This window comes from Oryx dammah, unplaced genomic scaffold (genome assembly GCF_014754425.2).
Source record: "Oryx dammah isolate SB20612 unplaced genomic scaffold, SCBI_Odam_1.1 HiC_scaffold_16, whole genome shotgun sequence".
Lineage (NCBI taxonomy): Eukaryota > Metazoa > Chordata > Mammalia > Artiodactyla > Bovidae > Oryx > Oryx dammah.
Window position 1 is genome coordinate 40,060,287 of NW_024070200.1, and position 27,474 is coordinate 40,087,760.

Here is a 27,474-nt window from a genome sequence, read left to right on the forward strand (position 1 = left end):
CACACAGTGTCAGTGGGAATGTCAAATGGCACAGCTTCTCAGAAAAACACTGCCAGTTTCTTAAAAAGAAAAAAAATGAACATGTAACTTTCCATAGAACCCAGCAAGCTGCACTGCTGGACGTCTATCCCAAAGAAATGAAGACACTGCTCACACAAGAATGGGAGAATGCTCACACATTCATACAAGAATGTTTCCAGGAGCTTTACTAGTTATACCCCCCAAACTAGAAACAACACAGATATCCTTCAGTGGGCAAGTGGTGACAGAAACTGTGTTACGTCCATACCATGGAACGCTATTTCTCAATGAAAAGGATCAAACTGCAGATGTATACAACAACCTGGAAGAATTTTGGAAGCACCATAATGAGTGCAAAACACCAGTCCCAACAGTTACATAGTATATGGTTCCTTTTTTTCAAGTTTTATCAACCTTTATTACAAATCTATTAGATAATAATAATCACAAAACTAAGGTCAGAAATTAGAAGATAAAAATTATCTGACCAGAGAAAAATAAATTTTTTAACATTAATATTAAATAAGTTATTAACAAGTTGGAGAGAAAATGTTTGAACATGGAGAAGCTAATATTTCTGACTTAAAAATCAATGTGGTCCCATACTCTACCCAGACATTGATTATAACCTCTAGTTAAAAGTAAGAAAGCTGGGAAGGAAGATTCTTGGACTTCACTTCTTCACGTTTAAAAATGAAAGGAAAAGAAAATTTTATTTAAATCAATTCTTTGGACTCAAAAGTTTTGAATTTTTGCTTAAATTTTAAGCTCTCAACTTTAATTCTTTCTCGGGAAATACAATGAGGGTAAAGTTTACATTTAACCCTCTTAGAATCTGTAACACATATTAATGGAACATCTTCATGTATACATTGTAACTGGGATATTTATATTTATCAGTACCATGATTCAATCCCACCAGAGAGTGCTCAATAATCTCTGTTGGCCAATGTGATCGGGTACTGACTCTGGGAAAGGAAGTAGAGTGACTTCTTAATACGGCGTACAACACGACTGAGGAACTAAGCACATGCACGCACGCACGCACGCACGCACACACACACACACACACACGAGACTGGTCCCTAGAGTTAATTCACTTTTGCAAGAGGAAGACATTTCTAAAATATTCCTAGTCCTAAATTATGGCTCCACTTATACATCATTTTTGAAATGAGACAACAATGGTTGCCAGAGGTTAAGGAAGGAGTTGAGCAGCAGTGGTTGTGTCAATCAAGGGGCTACATGAAGGATCTATCTGTGACCCTGTTCTCTGTCTTGACTGTATCAGTGCTAGTATACTGATTGTGATGCTGTTGCTGTACTTACACAAAGATCACCATGATGGAGAACTGGGTAAAGGATACACTGGTACTTTATGCATTGTTTCTTACAACTGCAGGTGAATCTATAATTATTTCATTTGGACACTTGATTGAAAACATTCCAGAAGGTAAATTATTTTCAAAATGTCAAAACTGCAAAGATAGAGTATCAGAGAACTAAACAACTGAGCTTAGGGATTCTCCCAAGACCCAAGACAAAAGGTGAAAGGGATTAAAAGTTTGAAAGTTAAGAGGCTGAGTTTTGTCACTGTCTTATTAATAAGAGTTCTGGGAGGATGGAATGAGGAAAAGTCAAGCAAGAGAGTCAAGTAAATAACAGAAGGATCCTCTGAAGCCAAGCACAGAAGTCTTTAAATTTCAATCTCAAATCTAAACAGTGATGACCAAAGAAACTGCCCCCCCCCAACTTAGCAGTTAAGCTCACATGATTTCTGGAGTGTAAAATGATTAATAACTCAGAAGGGCCAGACAGGAAAAGGAAAACAAACTCATATCGACACACAGGTTGAATCCCAAAATGAGGAAAAGAAAAAACAATCCTGTAAGATTCTGGAAGGAGAAGGAACAAAAAATAACATTGGCACTGGACCCCTCATACCAAAAAAACCCAGGGGATATGGGTTTTAAACTTCCCAGTGAAAATTATTTTGAACTTAAAATCTAAACTCAGGCAAATCTGCTGGAAAAAAATAGAGACTTCAAGAACTCAGAATGTTTACTACGTAGATAGCTATCCATATATACAGCAAAGCACTCAAACATATCTTTTGAAAGAATGAAAGACCTTAGTAGAGAAGAAAGTCTTATAAAATAAAACAATTACCATAAAAGAAAGACATAGGATCAAAGAAAAAAAGGTAACCAAAGAAACTGGCCCATCTTTGCAGTGAAGCCCTTGTAACTGTTGCCATGTAATGTAGAAATGTAGTAACAACACAGACTGAAAATCCTGGATGATGCCAATGTGGGAGGCAATGCCAATGTGGGGGGCAACAGAGGAGAGAGGAAGAAGGCAGATGGGACGGGGACTACAGGAGGGTTCTTGCTTAGCTCAGGAGAAGTGGGCAGGTGCAGATCAAAGTGCAACATTGTAGGAAGATAAATTCAGATAGGTGTGTTTCAAGGTGTTAGAAAAACAGAACTGGAAAGCAAAAATTTCAAGCCATTACAATGAAAAACAAAGAAGAAGCAATAATCTACATCAATCTAGCAAAAAGGAGTAAGTAAAAGGAAACATGAAAAACAGTAAAAAATATATAAGTATGTAATTTAATATATTAGTAAATAATTAACAAAAGAAAAATCAAAATACAATAACAAATATATCTGGAATCGGAAGGTGACTACATCAAATTCCCTTTAAAAGAGACTCTTCAGTTCAGTTCAGTTCAGTCGCTCAGTCGTGTCCAACTCTTTGCGATCCCATGAATTGCAGCACGCTAGGCCTCCCTGTCCATCACCAACTCCCAGAGTTCACTCAAACTCATGTCCATCAAGTCAGTGATGCCATCCAGCCATCTCATCCTCTGTCAGCCCCTTTTCCTCCTGCCTCCAATCCCTCCCAGCATCAGTCTTTTCCAATGAGTCAACTCTTTGCATGAGGTGGCCAAAGTATTGGAGTTTCAGCTTCGGCATCAGTCCTTCCAAAGAAATCCCAGGACTGATCTCCTTTAGAATGGACTGATTGGATCTCCTTGCAGTCCAAGGGACTCTCAAGAGTTTTCTCCAACACCACAGTTCAAAAGTATCAATTCTTTGGCTCTCAGCTTCCTTCACAGTCCAACTCTCACATCCATACATGACCAGTGGAAAAACCATAACCTTGACTAGACGGACCTTTGTTGGCAAAATAATGTCTCTGCTTTTGAATATGCTATCTAGGTTGGTCATAACTTTCCTTTCAAGGAGTAAGCATCTTTTAATTTCATGGCTGCAATCACCATCTGCAGTGATTTGGGAGCCCCCCAAAATAAAGTCTGACACTGTTTCCCCATCTATTTCCCATGAAGTGATGGGACCAGATGCCATGATCTTCATTTTCTGAATGTTGAGCTTTAAGCCAACTTTTTCACTCTCTTCTTTCACTTTCATCAAGAGGCTTTTTAGTTCCTCTTCACTTTCTGCCATAAGGGTGGTGTCATCTGCATATCTGAGGTTATTGATATTTCTCCCAGCAATCTTGATTCCAGCTTGTGCATCTTCCAGCCCAGCATTTCTCATGATGTACTCTGCATAGAAGTTAAATAAGCAGGGTGACGATATACAGCCTTGACGTACTCCTTTTCCTATTTGGAACCAGTCTGTTGGTCCATGTCCAGTTCTAACTGTTGCTTCCTGACCTGCATATAGGTTTCTCAAGAGGCAGGTCAGGTGGTCTGGTATTCCCATCTCTTTCAGAATTGTCCACAGTTTATTGTGATCCACACAGTCAAAGGCTTTGGCATAGTCAATAAAGCAGAAATAGATGTTTTTCTGGAACTCTCTTGCTTTTTCCATGATCCAGTGGATGTTGGCAATTTGATCTCTGGTTCCTCTGCCTTTTCTAAATCCAGCTTGAACATCTGAAAGTTCACGGTTCACAAACTGCTGAAGCCTGGCTTGGAGAATTTTGAGCATTACTTTACTAGTGTGTGAGATGAGTGCAATTGTGTGGTTTTTTGTTCTTTGGCATTGCCTTTCTTTGGGATTGGAATGAAAACTGACCTTTTCCAGTCCTGTGGCCACTGCTGAGTTTTCCAAATTTGCTGGCATATTGAGTGCAGCACTTTCACAGCGCCATCTTTCAGGATTTGAAATAGCTCAACTGGAATTCCATCACCTCCTCTAGCTTTGTTTGTAGTGATGCTTTCTAAGGCCCACTTGACTTTGCATTTCAGGATGTCTGGCTCTAGGTTCTTAGATGGTATCAAAAATTTTTTTAAAAAGTAGATACACGCTGCTTTGTTGTTTAGTTGCTCAGTCATGTCCAACTCTGAGATCTTGTGGACTGTATCCTGCCAGGGTCCTCTGTCCATGAGATTTCTCAGGCAAGAATATTGAAGCAGGTTGCCATTTCCTCCTCTAGGGGATCTTCCCAACCCAGGGACTGAACCTGCATCTCCCGCATTAGCAGGTGATTTTTCATTTTTTTAACCACTGAGCCACCAGGGAAGCCCACATGCTGCTTACAAAAGGTTAAAAGTAAAGAAATGAAAAATACATGAGGAAAGCAATGATAAAATAATTTACCAGGCGCAGCAATATTAATATCCCCTAAAGAACAATTAAAGGCAAAAAGAGAATAAGACAAAGGGAGGATTTTTATACTGATTAAAGACAGAGCCATTATAAAAAAGAGATGATAACTTTTATGCATCTTGTAATGTAACTATGAAATGTATACACCAAAATTGAGAGAAATCGACAAATCCACAACTGATATGGAGAATAACATCCCTTCTCCGAAAGAGACCAGGCAGACAAAATACAAGATGCCCACACACCTGAAGGAGCTCAGTGCAGCCAGGTGACAAATGTGGCCTCTGTAGGCACCAGGCAGGCAGGATAGATGGCTGACATGGATAGCCCTAGGAGACAAGGAGTTGAGCAGGGTGAGGAAACCACCCTCTCAGGTGGCCACTGTGCAGCCCCAGCTAAGCGTTGCTATGAAGGAACGAGGGCCAGAGGAGCCAGAGCTTCTCATTTTTTTCAAGAGAAGTGGCAAATTCCTATTTTCTACATAAAATCTCTTGATCCATAAATGTTGCCTCTAGTTAAAAAAACAACACTGGTGTGGGCCACACAAAATACATCTGCAAACCAAGGCGGCCTGGGGGCACGGGTGCACCTCTGGTCTGATTTGTAGAGACTTGTTCGCATAAGCCTGGAGGAAAAGTACTCCTCAAGTACTCATCACAGACCCACTGGAATGCTCATAAGAAACCGAGCATGTGCTAGACCACACAGAGAACTTTACAAATTCAGAAAGGCAGAAATTATACAGAGAACAGTCCCTGATTCCAATAAAGTTAAAAATTAGCAACAAAAGGAGCATCCAAAAAATTCTATATGAAGTTGGAAAAAACATTTAAATCCCTTATAAATAATTTTTGAGCTACAGGGAAAAAAAAATCAAAGCTGAAATTAAAGATTGTTCAGAAATGAATAATAAGAGCACTGTATAATTAAGCCAGAGATAGGTAATGAGAGGAAAACAAGTAAAATGTTTATTACTTATTAAAGCACATCAAAGCCTGAAAATAAAGAACAAAACATTCTATTCAAGGAGGTAGGAAAAAAATAATAAAAATTTAAAAGCTGGAGGAATTAATAAGCAAACAAAAGCAGAAATTCATGAGTTGAAAATAAAAGAACTCAATAAAAAAAAAATCAAGTCTTAGCTGTGGGAGGGAGATGAGGCCGCATCAAGGAGCTAGGGAAGGTGGAGCTGGCCTCAATCCAGGTCCCGGGTGAAACCTGAAACCGCCCAATCCCGGGAGGGCTAGGCAAGAGCCAAGCAAGAGCAGTCGGCCCTGGATCACCAGGAGTTGTGTGCTGTGCTGCCTCCACTGGCTCTCCAGAGGGGCAAGGCAAGTGAGCCGAGTTGTTTAGAAGGAGGTACGGGACCAGATAGACACCGGGAAGCCAGGGAAGGACAGGCACATGGGGTGCTGACTCAGGCATGGACACTGGTAGGGCGAGGCATGGGGACCAGGTAGACATCAGGAATGGGGGGACAACAGGGGGTGCCGACTCAGGCAAGGACCCTGGCAGGAGGAGAGAACGGAGTGCTTCCAGACACTGGCACAGGAAGATCCTGAGCTCACCTCCTCTCGTAGATACTTAATAATCTAAACTATATATTAATATGAAAAAATGCCCTCTGGAGAGAGACCCAAGAGCTAGCTGCAGCTACTCAACAAAAGCTAAAAAGGCCACCTCAAGGCAGGTAGGAGAGGTGGAGACATGGTCTCGCCAACACCCTCTCCCCATCCCAACTCCAGGCCCGGAGACCCGCAGTCTGGAGGGAGCTCACAAACACATAACTTCTCTCTGAGAAGCCAGAGGTTTGCTGCCCCTTGTCAGGCCCCACCTCAGGGATCTGCACTAGAGAGACAAGCCTTCCAAATGTCTGGCTTTGAAAACCAATGGGGTTCATGCCCAGGAGAACCCCAGGGCTGGAGGGAATGGAGGGTCAGCTCTTAAAGGCTCCCATGCAAACTCATTCACCCTAGGACCCAGGTGCATGTAAACAGCCTTGATCATATGTGAAAAGATTCAACTGCAAATCTTAAACAATCTGCCAAAGGAGCAAAAGCCTGTTGGGAGTCTCTCAGGGATGAACGCTGGCAGGTGCCATTTCTGCCCTCTGACTAACCTGTTAGCACCTGTCCTCCCGCCCCCCCCCCCCCCCGTGCTGCTGCTATGGCCCAAAAGAGAAGGCAGGTAAGTGTCAGTCATCCTGCATTGCTGCCATGGCTATACCAGAGGCAGCAGACAAGCACCCCTCACCCCACAGTCCCCCCAAAGCCAGTGGGCACATGCAGCCCCTACATGGGATGCCCTTGAGAGTGGGCTCTGCTGGCCAGAGAGGATTGTGTTTCTGGGGCTAACATATCCAGAACAATGAAACAGATAGTTCAAAAGACAACTAAGAATGAGGACAAGTTTAAATGATAAAATTCATCACCTACACAGAGCCACCCGGTCAAGACTGGGAAAGAGAGCTGTTTCTCCTAACGCATAGACACAAACACAGAGAGGCAAGAAAAATGAGGAGACAGAAGAATTAGCTCCAAACGAAAGGACAAGATAAAAAGTCCAGAAAGCGCTGTAATGAAACAAAGTAATTTACCTAATTAAAAGTTCAAAATTATGGTCATAAAAAGTGCTCACCAAACTTGGGAGAACACAGTCAGAATGGATGAACACAGTCAGTCTTTCCACAAAGACAGTGAATATATAAGAAAGTACCAAACAGAAGTCCCAAAGCCAAAGAACACAATAACTTATCTGAAAAATACCCTTGAGGGATTCAATAGCAGACCAGATGAAGCAGAGAAAGGATCTGTGAGTATAGAGACAGGGTAGTGGCACTCACCCAAACAGAGAAGCAAAAGAAAAAGAATACTTTTACAAAGGAAAGAGAGCTTAAGGGATCTATGGGACAACATCAAGCAGCATAACATTCAAATTAAAGGATACGCAGAAGGAGAAAAGAGAAAAAAGGGGGAAGAAAATTTATCTGAAGAAATAATGTTTGAAAACTTCTTTACCCTGAGGAGGAAGCAGACATCCCTTCAGGAATCCCAGAGAACTCTAAACAAGATGAACCCAAAGAGACCCACCCCAAGACACATTATAATTAAAATGTCAAAAGTTAAAGATAGAATCTTAAAAACACCAAGAGAAAAACAATGTGTTGTATACAAGGAAACCCCCATGAGACTATCAGCAGAAACTTTGCAGGCCAGAAGGAAGTGACATGATACATTCAAAGTGCTAGAAAAAAAAGTTTCCAACCAAGAATACTCTACTGGGTAAGTTTATCATTCAAAAGTGAAGGAGAGATAAAAGAATTCTCCAGGAGAGCAACAGCTAAAGGAGTTAATCACCGCTAAATTGGTCTGATAAGAAATGTTATGTCATGTTCAGCTAATCCCATGGACTATGGCCTGCTAGGCTCTTCTGTCCATGGGATTCTCCAGGCAAGAATACTGGAGTGGGTTGCCATTTCCTCCTCCAGGGCATCATCTCGACCCAGGGATCAAATCTGGGTCTCCTGCGTTGCAGGCAATTTCTTTACCATCTGAGCCACCAGGGAAGGCCAAGAAATGTTAAAAGGATTTCTTTAAGCTGAAAAGAAATGGAACTATTTGGTAATAAGAAAACATCTGAAAGTAAAATTCTCACTGGTAAGGTAAAGGAAGTAGATTAATCACTTATAAAGCTAGTATAAAGATGAAAATGCAAAAGTAGTAAAAAATAGCTATAGCTATAATAAGGGATACACAAAATAAAAAGACATAAAAAGTGACAGCAAACGCATACATTGTGGCGGAGTGGGGAGTGAATGCATAGTTTTAGGATGCACTTGAACTTAACTTGCTATCAACATAAAACAGACTATTATATAGATAGGCTGTTATGAGTCCGCTGGTAATCACAAAGAAAAAACCTATAGTAGATATACAAAAGATAATGAAAAAGTAATCTAAGCATAACAATACAGAAAGTCATCAAAACAGGGAATAGAGCAAGATAAGAAGAAAGAAGCAGAACTCCAAAACAGTCAGGAAACAATGAACAAAATGGCAGTAAGTACATACCTATCAATAATTACTTTAAATACACTAAATTTTGCAATCAAAAGACATAATAGTTGAATGGGTACACAACAACAACCAAGAATCAACTATATGCCGCCTATAGGAGACTCACCTCAGATCTAAGGACAAACACTGACTGAAAGTGAAAAGACAGAAAAGGGTGCTTCACACAAAGGGAAATCAAAATAAACCTGGGGTAGCTCTATTGATACCAGAGAAAACAGACTTTAAAATAAAGTCTTTAATAAAAGATAAAGATGAGCATCAAGCAATGACAAAGGGGGCAAACTGACAATAAGATAAAACATTTGTAAGTATGAGTGTATCCAACATAGGAGCACCTACTTATATAAATCAAATATTAACAGACCTAAAGTGAGAAATTGACAGCAATACAATACTAGTAGGGGACTTTAATACCCCACTTATATCAATGGATAGATCATCCAGATAGAAAATGAATAAGGTAATATCAGACTTAAATGTTTAAATGAGGGACCTAATAGACAAATATAGGACAGTCCCTCTAAAAACAGCCGAATATACATGCTTATCAAGTACACTTGGAGCATTTTCCAGGATATATGTTAGGCCACAAAACAAATCTAAATAAAGTTAAAACTGAAGTCATATCAAGTAATGGTATGAAACTAGAAATCAATCACAAGAAGAAAACTGAAAAAATCACACAAATATGTAGACATTAAACATGGTACTGAACAACCAATGGATCAATGAAGAAATCAAAGGAGAAATTTTTAAATAACTTGAAACAAATATAAATGGAACTACAGCATAACAAAGTCTATGGGATACAGCATAGGTAGTTCTAAGAGAGAGACTTACAACAATACAGGCTACCTCAAGGAACAAGAAAATGTTCAAATAATCATCTAACTTTATATTTGAAGAAACTGAAAGAGCAAGAAATGAAGCCCAAAGTTAGTAAAAAGGGAGAAATAACGAAGATCAGAGTGGAAATAAATAGAAACTAAAAAAATAACAGAAAAGATCTATAAAATTGGTTCTTTAAAAACATAAACGAAATTGACTGAAGTTTACCTGGACTCATTAAGAAAAAAAAGAAAAGCCTTAAATGAAATCATAAATGAAAAAGGAGGCACTACAACTGATATCAAACAAAGAAACAGAAAATAACATAAGAGACTACTATGAATAATTATACATAAATTGGCCAATCGAGAGGAAATGGATAACTTCTAGAAACATAAAATTTTCTAAGACTGAATCATGAAGAACTAGAAAACTCTAATAGACCAATCACTATTAGGAAGATTGATTCTGTAATCAAAAAACTCCCAAGAAACAAAAGGCCAGAACCAGATGGCTTTACTGCTTAATTCTACCAAACAGTTGAAGATTTGATACCCACTCTTATCAAAACTCTTCCAAAAAAACTGAAGAGGAAGGAATGTTCCTAATCTCACGTTATGAGGCCAGCACTACCCTAATACCGAATCTAGATGAGGACATCAAAAAAAGAAAATTATACTGTTCAATATTCCTGACAAACCTAGATGTAAAACTCCTCAGTAAAATATTAGGAAACCAAATTCAATAATACATTAAAAGGATCACACATCTTGATTGAATGGGATTTATTCCAGATATACAAGGATGGCTCAACATCTGCAAATCAGTCAACATGATACAAAACATGAAGGATAAAAATCATATGATGATCTTGACATATCAGAAAAAGCATCTGACAAAATTCCACATTCATTTACAGTAAAAACTCTCATCAAAGTGGATACAGAGGGTCCATGCCTCAACATAAAAAAGGCCACATATGACAGGCCCACAGCCACCCACACTCAACAGTGACAAGCTGAAAGCTTTTGCTTAAGATCAGGAAGAGGACAAGGATGTCCACTCTTGCAACTTTTATTCAACATAGTACTAGAAGTCCCAGTCACAGCAGCTGGGCAGGAAATAGAAATAAAAGTCATATAAATTTGAAAAGAAGAAGTAAAACTATCACTAGTTCTGGATGATGTGATTTTATATATAGAAAACCACAAAGAGTTCATAAAAAGCTGAGAGAACTAATAAATTCAGTAAAGCTTCAGAACACAAAATTAATATACAAATATCTGTTACATTATATACACTAACAAGCAACTATCAGAAGAGAAATTAAGAATACCATTTACAACTGCATCAAAAAGAATAAAATATCTAGGAATAAATTTAACTAAGGAGGTGAAAGACCTGTACACTGAAAACTTATAAAAAGATATAATAAAAGAAACTGAAGATGAAATAAAGAGAAAGATATTTCATGTTCATGGACTAGAATAATTAATATTATAAAAATATCCTTACTACCCAAAGCAATCTACAGCAATCTACAGTTTCATTGCAATCCCTATCAAAATTCCAATGGCATTTTTTTCACAGAACTAGGTCAAATAATCCTAAAATTTGTATGAAACTGTAAAAGCCAAAGCTATCATGACAAGGAAGAATAAAGCTGGAGGTATCATGCACCCTGACTTGAAACTATATTACAAAGCTCTAGCAATCAAAATAGCATGGAATTGCTAAAAAAAAAAAAAATAATAATAATATATCAACAGAGTGGAACAGCAAGCCCAAAAATAGCTTGCCCAGAAATAACAAGCCCAAACATATATAGTCAATTAATTCACAACAAAGGAGGCAAGAATATACAACAGAGACAGGACAATCTCTTCAATAAATGGTATTGGGAAAACTGGACAGCCACATGCTGAAGAACAAAACTGGGCAAATATCTCATACCATACACAAAAATTAACTGAAAGTGGATTAAAAACATGAATGTAAAGACCTAAAACTACAAAACTCCTAGAACAAAACATAGCTGGCAAGCTCCTTGCCATCACCCCCGGTAGTATTTTTTTTTAATCTGACTCCAAAGGCAACAGCAACAAAAGTAAAAATAAACATACAGAACCACATCCAACTAAAACGCTTCTGCGCAGTGAATGAAATCAACAAAATAAAAGGGCAACTTCCTGAATTGGAGAAAACAGTTAAAATCATCTATCTGATTAAAAAATGGGAAGAGGATATAAACTGACATTTTTCCAAAAAAACATACAGATGGCCAACAGGCACATGAAAAGATGTTTAACATCACTAAACAGCAGGGAAGTGCAAACTAAGGTCACAGCGAGCCATCACCTCACATCTGTCAGAATGGCTATTACGCAAAGGATAAGAAACAACAAGTGCTAGTGAGGATGTGGAGCAAAGGGATTCCCCGTGCACTGTTGGTGGGACTGTAAATTGGTGCAGCCACTATGGGAAACAGCATGGCAGTTTCTCAAACAATTGAAAACAGAACTACCATACGATCCCCTGAGAAGAGCATGGCAACCCATTCCAGAATTCTCGCCTGGAGAATTCCACAAAGGAGCCTGGTGGGCTACAGTCCATGGGGTCGCAGAGTCGGACACGACTGAAGTGACTTAGCACACACACGCCATATGGTCCAGCTATCCCACTTCTGGATAACTTATCCAGAAATGAAAACCATAATTCAAAAAGATACATTAACCACGATGTTCACTGCGGTGTAACTTACAATAACCAAGACATGGAAGTAACTTAGGAGTCCACTGATGAATAAATGGATAAATAAGATGTGAGATATATATATATATGACACATATGATTGCCCATTAAAAAGAAAGAAATCTTGCCATTTGCAACAATATGGATGGACCTTGAAGGTACTGTGCTAAGTGAAATGAGCCAGGTAAAGACAAACCCTGTATGCTGAATCTAAAAAAAAAATCTCACAGATACTACAATCTCCCTGGATCTGTGAGAAATACATTTCAAGACTTGAAGTGAACCTGATACCATGGATAATATGAAACCTGTATCCTACACTTTTTCTTTTATATACATACTCTTACCTATGACAATAACAATTTTAACAAGATTAACAACAATAAGAATAAATGAGAACAATTATAGCAATGCACAGTATAAAATTTATGTTAAGGTGGGCTGTCTCTCTTGCTCATTCTCTCTCTCAGAATATCTTATCATACAAACTGAATGCCTTTTCCACCTTAAATAAGCACTCATCATACACTGTGGTTGTAACTTTTGCAATATGAGATGCAACAGCAAAAGTACAAATTTTTCCCTCATGACAATTTCATGGATAGAAGATTCGTTCTTACCATAGATTTCAATAACTTCAGCATACAAGTTTTTTTGTTCCCTTACTAAGCAAAGAACTTTTACCTTTTCACTTACTGGAACCAATTTATGGACTCTCTTTGGCGTATCCAAATTGCTAGCATTACTATTCTCGGGCTTGGGCCACTATTAAGTAACACAAGCACTGTGTTACTGTGACAGTTCCTTTGATAACTGAGATGACCACTAAGTGCCTAACACAGGGACATACTACACAAAGAAATGATTCATGTCCCAGGCAAGGCAGAACGGGCTGGCTCAAGATTTCATCACACTACTGAGATGGGTGTAATTTAAAACTTAGGAATTGTTTATTTCTGGAATTTTCCACTTAGTATTTCAGGCCATAGCTGACTGCAGGTAACTGAAACCACAGAAAGCGAAACCATGGACAACGGGGCCACTACTGCTCAGAAAAGAGACTGGTGGTTCCCAGAGGGAAGGGGGTCTGATGGGGGGTAAATGGGTAAAGAGGACCAAGAGGTACAAATTTCTGGGTATAAAGTAAATAAGGTATGGGGATATAACATACAGCATGGTGAATACAGTCAATAATACTATACTGCAAATATTAAACGGCTAAAAAAATGAATCTTAAAAGTTTGAATGACAAGAAAAATCATTTCATAACCATGTGGGATGACAGATGGTAACTAGACTTATGATCATTTTGCACTGTATACAAATATCGAACCATTAAGTTGTACATCTGAAACTAGTATAATGTTATATGTCAGCTGAATTTCAATTTTAAAAATCTAGTTCTCTAAAAAACCTGTTCTGTAGGAAATAGCAAATTTTTACCAGTCTGACCAAAAGAAAGGGCAAGATGCCACAAATAAGATTAGGAACAATTTTAACTATAAATATGGAGAATATGTTTGTTAATTATGAAAATATAACATAAAATTTATCTCATATATTTGAAAATCTGGAGATTGATGATTTTCTAGGAAAGCTTAACTACCAAATTCCCTCGAGGACAATTAGAAAGCCTGAACAGACCCAGCCCTTTAAAGAGTCACCATAAATGCTCAGACTGATTAACAAGGTCCACCAACATTTCAGAGAACAGGCAATATCCACAGTATATGAAATATTTCAGAGTACAGTAAAAGGCAGAAACTCGTTCTATGAAATCAGCATGACTCTTAAGACTGGTGACGGACATCATAAAAAACAGCTCAATCTATCTTATAAATAAAGATGCAAAATCCATGCATAAAATATTAACAATTGAATGCAGCACAGAACCTGGGTCTCGCACACTGCAAGATTATTCACTGTCTGGGCCACCAAGGAAGCCCAAAAGACTAATAGTCATAATCAAATAAAACGCATCACAAGAATGAAAGGATGAAATTTCCAATGTTAAGAAATGTGTTACTGCAATTACTGCATTAAACAGATTAAACAGTAAAGTTGAAAAACAATAAAATCACCTTACTAAATGCTTTCTTAAAAAACATGTAATAAAATTCAACATCCATCCTGATCGATACTCTTAGAAGTCTAGAAATATGAAAATTTACTTAATTTAATCAAGAGTAACAGGAGGGAAGCTACAGAAGACGCCTACAAATGGTGTTAACACTAGGAACATTCCTGTATGCATCAGAAACAAACAACAAAACCTATAAACAATTATTATTCATTGGAAGTTCTGATACGCTGAAATAAGATATGGGAAAGAAATGACAGTTATTAAGGAGACAGTGTTAACTATAACAGAAAAACCATCATTTATAGACAGCTTTTATTTACATCTGTCTAGAAAAGCCAAGAGAATAAAAAATAATAGCACCAATATAGTTCATTAAGGTGGCAAGATTGACACACAAAAATCAATAGCTTTTCTATATCCATTTCAATAATAACCAATTAGCAATGCAATTTTTAAAAAATCAACCTACATATGAACCTAACAAGAAATGCATAGAATCAAAATGAGGACAATGATAAAACTATTTTAAATGATGTCAAAGAAGACCTGAATAAATAAAAACATACCATGTTTCTGGGTGGGAAGACTCATTATTGTAAAGATGCCAATTCTCCCCCAATAAATCTATAATTTCCATGTAATCCCAATCAAAATCCCAACAGGATTTTTTATGAAACTTGATAAGTGGATTCTCAAGTTCATCTGAAAGAGAAAATGTGCAAGAATAGCCAAGAAATTTTTTAAAAAAACTTTAAGAAAAAATATATCCTATCACCTATCAGTTATCAAAAAAATCCTCTTAAACTATAATTTAAAATGAAAGATTATTTAGGGATTAAAAACAAATAGACTAATGAAACACGATGAAGGATCCAATATATATCAGGAATTTAGTATATGATAAGGGTGGCATGCAGAGATCACGAAACATTAATACTGGAGAAAAGCAAAGTCAGAGTTCTCCACAACATTCACAGAAATATATTGTACATGGATTAAAAAGCTTAACAGAAAAGACAAAACCATGAAGGTTTCAAGATGAACTATTCTGAAGCGAAATTTCTAGACAAAATATAAAACAAGTTTATTACCTTGGGTTTTCTAAGCAAAGTCCAAAACCCAAGAGTTGAAAGGAAAGATTACAAACACAACATCATAAAATTTTTAAACAGATTTTAACTGAAACATTACATACAAAAAAACGGTAAAAGTCATCAACGTATAGCTCCACAACTTTAAAAAAATTAAAAAGTGTCTAAAATGAAAGTTTGGGACTTTTAGTTAAACAAGCAGGAGTGATCTACTCTCCTCTCTGAAAACAAAAAAGATGACACCTGCCTCCATGATTCCCAAGGGTACGTAATTCCTCACGAAGTACTGACGCACTTGGGGGCCATAAGGCTGGTGCGTGCATGGCTGGGGGAGTCTGCTTCTTTGCCACTGCACCGCTTTTACAGCCAAGATGAAAAGCCATCTAAATGTCCATTATTTCAGAAAACAGTGATGTCTGACCAGGAATCAGACAGACACATCAACTTTCCAAGAACAGGCAGTTTCTGTGGCCTGATTTGTTGTAGGAGAAAAAGTGATCGTCAGCACTGCCGCATTCCTGCTGAGTCAGCATGTGATGAATGGATGCTACTTCGCTGGTGAGCGGAGGGGCCGCTAAGAGGCACTGGACTGGCAGGAGAGGACAACCCGGGTCCACAGTGCCTCCAGCCCAGCTAATGCCCCACTTCTCCTCCTTTCTGTTTTAGCATCTTACTAATCTCAGGGACGGGGGAGCCTGATGGGCTGCCGTCTGTGGGGTCGCACAGAGTCGGACACGACTGAAGCGACTTAGCAGCAGCAGCAGCAGCCTAGGAAGAAAGACCTTGATCTTCTCCACCCAGTCACTAACTAAAACCAGAAAGTGACTAGCCTGACACCTCCGCAACAATGCTGTAAAACATAAGGGAAAAGGGGACATGACAAGGGAAGAAAATAATGAAAACTATAAGCATGTTCCATCATATCCAAAATTTAAAGAAAACCTGATTTCTCCATGAAGCAAGGGGTCAAAGAGACACAAGAATTCAATGAAGAGAAAACAAGACAAAAGAAAGACTAAAGTGTGTTACCCTGAGGAAAGACACAGATGGAGACAGCTCAACACCTTCAGAAATGAAAGCCACACTAGAAAAAGTGTGGGAAAACGAAGGCACTGGTTAAACAGTCAGAGACATAGAAGAAGAGCTGGATAAAAATCGAGGAAAATAAAACAGAAAAGAATTAAGTTAAATATGAACACAAAGAGATATAGAAACTAGGAAATAGAGATCTGATACACATATAAGTGGTTCACAAGAAGCATAAAACTGAATATATATAGCTAAAAATATTCAAAAATCATAACAGAAGAAAATTTGCCTATAATTGAAAACACTCAGATCTTTTTGAGGATGCTACATCCCTGGAACAGCTGTGGCAGAAGCCTCAGCCAGAGGTAGCCCCACAGGGGCTGGACTTCCAGGCTAAAGGAGGCTCACCCACCCTGAGTACTCACTGGAGGGACTGTGCTGAGGCTGGGACTCCAACACTTTAGCCACCTCATGCAAAGAGCTGACTCATTGGAAGAGACCCTGATGCTGGAAAGACTGAGGGAAGAAGGAGAAGGGGACGACAGAGGATGAGATGGTTGGATGGCATCATCGACTCAATGGACATGAGTTTGAGCAAACTCTAGGAGAAGGAGTTCGACATGACTTAGCGACTGAAGAGCAACAATAATCCAAGCCCCAAAGTCAAGTCACCTACAAGGAGGATTTAGGCTGACTTCAAACTTCCCCAAGCAACAGTGGATCCAGAAGACAAGCAGGTGATGTTTATCAAGTTCCATAAGGCTGAATACATTTAAGGTATAACTCAGGTGCAAAGGCCACCTTCAGAACTTCCCAAAGATCCTGTTAGCCTTTCTTGAAAAAGTTGTGTGTGTGCTAAGTCGTTTCAGTCATGTCCAACCCTTTGTGACCCTATGGACTGTAGCCCACCAGGCTCCTCTGTCCATGGGATTCTCCAGGCAAGACTATGGGAGGGGGCTGCTATGCCCTCCTCCAGCTTGAAAAAGTTAATGGGTGGCAAAGTCCAGTGAATTAAGAGATGATCAAATTAAATTACTTAGGAGTGAAAAGGCTGTACTTAAAATGATGGTAGGGACCCAAGACTAAAAAACTATGAGAATCATAATGACAGGTGACTAATATTGAACCTTGACAATGTAAAAGCAATATTTAAAAAAAGAATTAAAGTTGAGGTGTGGGGTGAAGTGAGAACAAGCTGAAGTGAATGCTAATTACTCAGTATGAGAAATATATGTAACAACAAAAAATTAACCCTGGCATCTTTAAAGGCTGTCACAATCTTGGGACTTTTTTTTAATAAAAGAGAGATATTTGAGAAAATATGTCCTTTCTTCACATAAGGAAATATTTATGTGAAGTTCAGCAATTTCTTCCCCTTAAGCTGATTTCTTTCTCTTCTATTCAATGCACATAAATCAAATACAGCAAGCATAAACACTAAACAAACACAATTAAACATAAAATTAAATCTAAAGTTCAGGAATATTCAGTTTCACTTGGTTTCTCTTGTATTAAGTTTGCATAAAATTAAACAGTATATTTTACTAAATACAGTACAGATCTTCCTTGACTTATGATAGGGTTACATTCTCATAAAATGTTCTCAACTTAAGACAGGTTTAAGTAAAAAATGCATTTAATATACCTACCCAACAAACATCATAGCTTACCCAGCCTCCCTTGAACATTTTCAGAACACTCATATTAGCCTACAGTTGGGCAAATCACCTACAGCAAAGCTTATTTTATAATAAAGCATCAAATATCTCCTGTAATTTACTGAATACTGTACTGAAAGTGAAGACACAACGGTTGTACATCTGTCAGCTGTTTACCCTTGCGACTCTGTGACTGACTAGAAGCCGAGGCTCCCACTGCCCAGCACCGTGAGAGAATTCCATATGGAATATTGCTAGCTCCAAAAAAGAGCAAAATTCAAAACTCAAACTAGGGTTTCTACTTTGATGTATCACTTTCACATCATGGTTAATTTGAAAAATCTTAAGTCAAACCATTATGTCTAAGGAACCATCTGCATGGTAAATCAAAAGTTTAAAAAAAAAACAATATTGTCCATCTATCCATCCATTCATCCATCTATCCACACTTAGTAAATAAGGTTTAAAGGGTTAGTGTCAGCCACTAAGTTGTGTCTGACTCTTTGTGATGCCATGCACTCTAACCTGCCATGCTTCTCTGCTCATGGCATTCTCCAGGCAAGAATACTGGAGTGGGTTTCGATTTCCTTCTCAGGGGATTTTCCTGACCCAGGGATCCAACTCAGATCTCCTGCATTGCATTTCTGTAAAAGAGTAGAGGCTAAGAGCTGGCTGGCCCTCATCTGTGAAATGAGGACAAAAGCAGCATCAATGACAGAGTGCTCTGTAGAGATTATGTAAGACACTACACACAGACACCTCATCAGTGCTTACGATGCAGACAGAACTCTGTAAGTACTGGTTATTTCTGTTTTCACCAGCTTCCAGATGATATTTTACCTTCCTTGTCCTCCTCTGCACTTTGGTAAAGCATTACATACATTGTGGAGTTATTTTGATTTGTTGGCAAGCAAGCATATTATTTTATAGACATAATTTGGACAGTGCCACTTTTTATTCCATTTATTTTCCTGTGATAAAACATGTAAGAAACATGCAATTCTACAAAGAAAGTTGGTAGAAAAAAATTACTCCATTTGTATAAATATATAGTAAACTTTTAGGAGTCCATCTGCAGTGATTTTAAACCATATCCACAATTCTTTGACACTTTTTCATTCAACAGATGCAGCCTAACGTCTCTCCTCTTGAGTATATGTTGGGATCATTTCTAAAGAACAGAGTGTGACTGAACTGACCGTGTGTGACTTCTAAGACCATATCATAAAAAGCACTGCTGCTTCCTGCTGGTTCTCTGAATCACCTGCAGTGAGAGAAGCTAGGTACCATGCTGCAGGCACTCTGGTAACCCCACAGAGAGTACACATGAGGAGAAAGCTAGGCCTCCTGCCAACAGTCAGGAGGGGATGGAGGACTCTAGCCAACAACCAAATAAATGACCTGTCCTGGAAGTGGATACTCCAGCCACCAGCAAGCCCTCAGATGACAATCACAGCCAACCTCATGAATGACCCTCAGCTGGAATCACTTAGTTAATCCACTGTCTGTGCTAGATCACAAATGTTTGCTGGAGTAACTACCATGCAGCAATGTGCTGTGTTATGCTTAGTCACTCAGTCGTGTCTGACTCTTTGTGACCCCATGGAGCCTGCCAAGCTCCTCTGTTCATGGGGATTCTCCAGGCAATAATACTGGAATGGGTTGCCATGCCCTCCTCCAGGAGATCTTCCCAACCCAGGGTCTGAACCCAGGTCTCCTGCATTGCAGGTGGATTCTTTACCATCTGAGACACCAGGACATACACCATCTATTTGGTAAAGAAATAGAAACCACAAGTGTTAGTTCCAATATAGGCAGAGTAGCTTCTATCACACTAACTCTTTTAAAAATAATAATTATAAACTCTGGACTAAAGACTTAAGAAAACAAGAACTTTTTAAGGGCATTGGAAAGCAACCAGAAGAAGGCAGAAGCAGGTGATTCAGTTCTTAAAAGAGCAACCATACCGGGTATAATGCAGGTTCATAACTTTTCCTCTGAGGGAACTCCTCATGTCTCTTAATACAGAGAAGCTAGAACTCAATCAGGAAAATGCAATCTTATTCTTCTGGGGAGCTGTGGGATTGAGTCTGGAACTGTTAGAGAAGCTGGAAATTGAGAGAAATCCTAGAAAGCAGAGAGCTAGAGAAGAAAACATATATAAACTTCCCTCAGATATTCAGCTAAGCCCTGCATGGAGCATATCTGGGCAAGTCTCTAAGAAGCCCAGGTAGAGAGGAATAGGGGGGAGGCTGAATGAGTGAGCAGATACTCCAGCTGCTGCCTCTGCAGGGGCACTGCAGTCAACTCGGAGCTTGAACCTTGCCAACTTAGAAATGCTGGTTAAACGCTTCAGTGTTTCCACTGAAATACTAAAAGAGTCACACTATCCTTAGCGACTGAACAACAATAACATCTAAGAGTAAAGACTGTTCTTGAGCTAAAGGATTTCCTCTAAAGCGAAGGGTAAATCAGAACAGATGAGTCATTACAAAATGAAAAATTGAACTGACAGCAAGAACAACACTCAATTATATTCAGGGATAACAGAATCAAGAGTCCCTACAATATAGTGGAACAATGTCTGGTGTACAATAAAAAATTACTAGACATGTGCAAAGAAACAGGAGTATGTTGTACATTGTAAAAAAAAAAAATCAATGATTAGAAACATACCCACATTCCCAATTTATCCCTCACTTCCCTTTGGTAACCAGAAGCTTGTCTGTGGCTATGTCTGTGGGTCTGTTCCTGTTTTGCAAGTAAGTTCACTAGTATCACTGTTTTATAAACTCCACATAAAGTGATATCATATATTTGTTTTTGTCTGACCTAAATTTGAGAATAACAGATACATACTATATATGAAACAGATAAATAACAAGGACATACTATACAACACTATCTCCAATATTTTATAATAATCTATAATGGAAAAAATCTGAAGATACAAGCATATATACTATATATATGAACCACTTTGATGTACACCTGAAACACTGTAAATCAACTACACTTCAATTTAAAAAATAGAAACATACACATATATGACCAAGCTATTGGAATCAGCACAAAAGACTGTAAAAAAAACTCATAAATATGTTAAAGAATCCAAAATAATGGATGAGGAGAAAGAGAATGTCAGAAAAGATTTGGAAATAGTGAAAAAATAGCCACATGGACATCAAAGAACAGAAAAGCACAATATTTGAGTAGGAAAGAAAAAGGAAAAAAATCAGTGGGTGGAAATAACAATGGATTGGACACAAAAAAGGGAAGGATTGGTGAACTTAAAGAAAATAGTGCAAAAGAAATTATCAAATCTGAGGTACATACAAAAAAAATTTTTTTTTAATGATTACAGCTTTAACCTGTGAGATATATCAAGCAATATAACAGCTATAACTGGTGCCCAAAGAGAAGAGAGAGAAAACAGGACTGCAAAAAAAATTTAAAGAAACATTGACAGAAATTTTTCCAAACTTCATTTAGAAAAAGAAAGAATAAACAAACAACCCACTAAGAAGCACAGCAAACCCCAAGGTGGATAACTATGAAAGAAATTACACCAAGGGCCATCTGAGTTATCATAGGCAAAGCATAGAGAGGAAAAAATACTAAATAAATGAAAGTAAATAATGAAATATTTACTAAATATTTACTCTGGCTAAATAAAAGAAGCCAGAGAAACAACTCATATTACATATAGAGGAACAACAATAAGGATGACAACCAACTCATCATCAGAAACAATGAATGCCAGTGACAATGGAAAAGCATCTTTAAAGGGCTGAGAGAGAACCATGTCATCCCAGGATTCACCAAAACTTCTTTCAAAGAAGATGAAATTCAGATAAAATCTGAGATGATTTCTCACCAGCACACCTACACTTCAAGAAATACTAAAGCAGTAAAAGAAATTCTCAGGCTGGAGAAAAACTGAAACCAGACAGAAGGAATCTGAAGCTAAAAAATAAGGAAGGGTAAACATGTTGGTAAGTATATTTCTTTTCACAAGCCAACTGTTTACAGCGAGAATAAACAGTGGGTTTATAAAATATGAAAACATAAAACAATAGCATAAAAGATGAAACTAAGTGTGAACTCAAGAAATGGTTTAGGTTCATATACTATACATGAAGTTGCATAATATTAACTCCACATAGATTGGAATTAAGTTAGGATATACACTTTAATCTCTTGAAACTTTAGAAATAGAAAAGATATAAAAAGGTAGAGCTCACGGACACACCAGAGTGTCTCAGGGAAGTTCCCTGCTTTGTGCCAGCACGTGGAGAGGGAGGTTGTGTTAAGGTGCCTGAAGGCGGCCTGTCCAGGGTGGGCTTGGAGGGAAGGTTGGGAAGAAGGTGGAGAGGCTGATGCTGTGTGCAGCAGCTCTGGAGACCTGGCTGTCATAGGTTCCCTGGGTCAATGCCAACACCCCCACACCTTCTCCATGGCAACCCCACCCCTGTTCACAGACAGTTTACACCCATTGTCCCAGGACACAGAGGCAGTGGGTGGTGGGAATTCAACTGGTACCCAGATCAGTCAGGGAGACTTTTCATGGGTCTTCACTCATCAAAGGCTCCAGGGAGACCTTACACATCTCAACATAAAAGAACTGTCCATGATGGAGTGAGGTCAGGTGACAGTCCTCTGATCTGTTCTCTGCAGGACATGCTCTTGATGGTTAATGATGTCACAGACTGACAAGTCCCAGCCACTTCAAAGGTTTCCAGGGAGAGGGCAAGTGGAGAGTCCTTATTAAGTGAAAACCGGGGAGCCTTTTCTCAAAACTCAAGAAGCTCCCCAAGGACAGAGAGACCCACAGAACCCCTGGCCCAGCCTCCCCACCTTTCACTGCTCACCATAGAGCTGAAGGAGCTATGGCCCCTTCATAAAGGAAAAGCAGCCGAGAAGGCTGTGCCATGGGAAGGAGGCACCCAGCACAGCCACTGGCGTGCACGTGAGCACTTGCAGCTGAGGGCCAGAGCAGGTGAGGATGCAGGGCCCCGAGGCCAAGTGGACGGTCGGGGACCGTTCAGGCCCGGCACACACCTGCTCAATGCCAGTTCAGCCGCATGCACCTACGAGACACTGCAGAGGACGTGCTGAATGACCCTCTGCCATTCTGAAAGGACCAACTGCCAGGCTTGGGCGGGGGAGGTGAGAGGAAGCTGCGTGACTCTCTGCTCTTAGAGCCCCATGCTGACAAGAGAAGCCTGACTCTCCAATGGGGAAAATAAACAACAGAGCCAGAGATATCCCGGGTCAGGTAGTGTTCCCTACACAGCCCTGGAAGGTTGATCCCCTGGAGAACAAGGCGGGAGCATCCAGCTTTGAGAGCCTCCACGGAAGCACAGTTGGGCATGGGCAACTGTAAGTCATGGGTGGACTGACCCAAAAGGGAGGCAGGGAGGCTTTTGGGGTGATGTGAATGCTACAAGTCCATGACAAACAGGGGAGACCAGGCAAGTCTGCGGGTCACTGTGACAAATGTCCTCTGGTTAAAGCTGAGGGGCAGGTACAGTAGGCCAAGAGGCTATAGCAAGAGTTGGGGCCAAGGTTAGGCTTCTTCTCAGGTGAAAACCATAAATCCTGCTGGGAGAGTGACTTGCAAGCCTGGGAAGGCCAGCAGCAGGACCCAGTGGCCTCTTGGAGCAGTCAGCTTGACAGCGGTGACTCAGGAGCCAGAAACCAGCACCCACAGAGGCTTTACAGGCCCCAGGCAGTGTGAGGTAAGCCCCAGGATCTGACTGGGTCCAACGCCATGGGGAGTGCAGCTGCCCAGACATGCAGGGGACTGCACCCTGCACCTAGGCCAGCCTGAGCCCCTCGGCAGTGCACTTGGGCCTCACCTCCGATCTTGGCATTGTATGCAACCCCTACAATGCAGTAGGAGTTGTTGGCAGAGGCGGCGACTTCTCCTGCACAGCGAGTGCCATGTCTGCGGGAAGGAGAGAAGGCAATCAGGACCCTAAGCTGGGGACGCTGAGGTCCTCCCTCAATCCTCCCCATAATTGCTGGGCCATCCATGAGCCCCTGTGGCAGGACCCTCCTGCGAGAAGAGCCATTGTCCCTAAGCTGGGGGACACTGAGGCCGTCCCCTATTCCTCCCCATCACTGCTGGGCCATCCACGTGCCCCACAGGCTGCCCTGCAGATGTGATGACCCTGTATCAGGCTTGGGCTCTGCTCGGCACCCATGGCCTCTGCATCCCACCCCCCAGGCTCTGCATCCCCCTGACTGACAGCACAGTGCAGATGCTGGCCTGTCTGCAGAGAGGAAATAATAACAAACAAAGGCTTAGGTTCTGTCCCCTGAGCCCTCTCCCTGTCCCGTGCTCACTCTGGGCAGACCCCTCCCCTGACCCACACCTTTCCACAGCCATTCCAGCAGAGGGCAAGGAGGAGGGCTGGACACGGAACACTCAACAGCAGTAGGTGGAATAGGAAGAGGTGACCCGAGGTCAGCACTCTTCTCAGTAATGACCCCACTCTACCACCTACAGCAGGCACATCTCTGAGAAGGTCCATCAGAGATGAGAATCACTGATTCAGAATCAAAACCACCTTTAAAGCCAGTCCTGAGCCCAAGTGTCAGCCCCCCGGGGCAGCCGTCCCTCTGTCCACACTCTGGACCATGTATGCCTGCAGCTGGGGCTGTCCCTGAGTCATGGGCCCAGGGTCCCACTCGGGACTCACCACGCCGCATCTGGGTGGTCCCTCCCTGCCCGCTGCACCCTGCAGCCCCAGCGTGGTGGCCATGGAGTGGTAAGGGCACCTGGGACGTGAGGCCAGGCCTCCACAGGTGCTGGGAGCACTGCGGCCAGCCTGCTGACCGCCTCCACTGGCTGAGCCTTCCTGCGGGGCTCCCTTCCTTCGGGGCACCGGGACCCCAACCTCAGCATCAAATGGACTGAAACGGGGAACGCTGAGGAGGACACACCTTGCAGGCCTCGTGTCAGCAGGGGAAAGAAAGAAAGGGCTTCCACCATCCTCTAAACACTTTTGGAAGAAGGGGAAGACCCAATGCACAAAGCCGGCTGATGGAGGAAGGTCTGGCCGGACACTGGACAGGAGTGCCCAGGCAGGTTTGGGAAACTAGACATCACCCCCAGGGCTGCTACCAATGGTGCCAAGTCCCCCAGTCTCTCCAGACCACCCCCACTCCCTCTATCACAAGTCTCAATGACGGAACAGTAATGGTGTGTCCCTCACCCATCATCTCACCCCCGCCCCCAGCCCTCGGAAGGAAGCATCAGGACACAAGGCATCTCTAAGACACCGAGACTCAGCAAGGTCACCCCACTTGCACAGAGCCACAGAGCCAGCCCCAGCATCACATGGGCCTCTGCCACTGCCCTTGTGAGGTCAAAGACAGGGTCAAGAAGGCTTGGGTGCTGACTGAGTGGTCCGAGAGAACACATTGTCATCTGGACACAGCTGGCTATACAGACCACAAGATATTCCGACAATGTTGCAAACAGGAATAATGCTGGCCCAACATCCCCTGCAGCTGACCAGCAGAGTGACAGCCCACATGAAGGGGCCAAACCCACTGAGCCTGCGAGCCTACAAGGCGGTATGGGGCTGGCTCCTGGTGGTCAGCCCCAGACCCCGCCAGGAGGCAGAGAGGTGCCCCCAGCCCGTCTCCAGCCCAGGATCCCCATGTGGGCTGGCTCCACTATCTGCAGGGACAGCAACAGAGAAGGAAGCAGGTAGGGGTCAGGCAGGTGACCCAGGACGTACTTATTCTCGTTGCTGGCATCATACCGTGGAGATGGATCATAATCGTTGCCATTGACATCATAGCTCGCGTAGGAATCCTAAAAAAATGAAACCTTGGTGACCAAAGAGAAGTGGCCCAGGGTATCACAACTCTCTTTATAACTGGTTTTACGCCTCGACTGCAAACAGAAACAAGCCGGGCACTCTATTACTGCAACAACAATTATACATATATATAATTATGTGGTGAATACACATAAAATTTGCCACCCTAACCATTTTTACAGCTCAGTGGTGCTAAGTACATCCACAAGTTGTGTGGCTGCCAGCACCATCCATCCACAGGATTCATCTTGCAAAACTCTGCACCTCTTAAACACTAACTCCTGACCCTCCCTCCCGAGCCCCTGGCAGCCACCGTCTGCTTTCCGTCTCTATGAATACAGCTACTCCAGGGACCTCACCTACATGAGATCATGTAACAGAGTGGGATTAGCAGGCAGCCATTACTCTGCTCCCTGTTACTAGGCAACAGGGCTCCTCAGCCACTACTCTGGCGCCTCCAAGGGCCCCACCCCACAGGCAGCCGACTGTCGATGAGTGACCATTATCTGCGCTGCTCAGCTGTTGGTCAGTGCTGCAGTGGGCCCTGACCACTGGCATCTGACACTGAGGAACCACAGCGGCAGTGACTGAATCAAGGGTCAGTGGTGGGCGGTCATCAGGTGGAGAGTGAGGTAAGAGGCAGATTCAGGCCTTCTCCCGGAGGCCCTGCAGCTTACCCAGCCTTCTGCGAGCTGCGGGCCCAGGAAGCAGACTGGAGACTATGGCCCTCAGGGCTCCAGAGCCCTTACCAAGGCCACCCACTAACTTCGCCCCAGGCCTTGAGGCAGCCGTGAACCTGTCCCCCACCCCTGTCTCTGCGACCTAACTAGCAGTGGCCATCTGTTTGGGTCACAGTCTGTGGGACCTGGTCTCCCCATTTGGGCAGCCTGAGCAGCCTGAGGGCCAGTGGGTGGATGCCTGGCTCCCTCATGGCCCTGAGGGAGTTGCCAACCGAGACCTGTCTCCTCTGAGCCAGGACTGGGACCTTGAAGGGTGAAAGCTGTGCCTTGGGACCTTGCTTTCTTGTCAGGACAGAGAATAACATTCATCTGGTAGAGGTTTGCAGGAACATCACTACCTGGCCACCTGACCTCAGGAACAAAGGATCTGACACAGAGAAGTCTGCAGCAACCAACCTCGCCCCTCCCTCACCTTTTGCTTTTAAAGGGCCTCGCTGAAAGCTTTCAGTAACTTTGCGGTTCTTAGGGCATGAGCCACCCATCTGCTTGTATGAACCTATAATAAACTTTTCTCTATGCCAAAGTCTAATGTTTAGTATTTGATGGGCCTCACTGTGTGTTGGGCACACAGACTTGTGATTTCAGTAACAATCAGTGTGTGTCGTTTTTTGACCCAGATACTGTCCTCACGGTTCATCCATGCGGTAGCTATGCCTCATAATTCCCTTCATCTTATATTTTTAATACGTACGTTTTTGCTTTATATATTTATAGTATCTGTGTAATCTCCTATTTTCCTTTAGGATATGTTGTAAAAGCTCTCCTGATTGTTGACT

The 27,474-nt window shown here is 41.5% G+C and overlaps 1 protein-coding gene across 1 annotated transcript in view; it reads right to left on the minus strand.

Moving 5' to 3' along the window:
• The window catches only part of PCSK6 (proprotein convertase subtilisin/kexin type 6), a gene marked incomplete at its 5' end in the record, with an annotated part of 168,981 nt that overhangs the window by 75,799 nt on the left and 65,708 nt on the right, over positions 1–27,474 (minus strand). The window contains 2 exons of the mRNA XM_040257107.1: positions 23,982–24,070; positions 25,875–25,951. Of these exons, the coding sequence (XP_040113041.1) occupies positions 23,982–24,070; positions 25,875–25,951 (166 nt within the window). The remainder of the gene's footprint in view (positions 1–23,981; positions 24,071–25,874; positions 25,952–27,474) is intronic.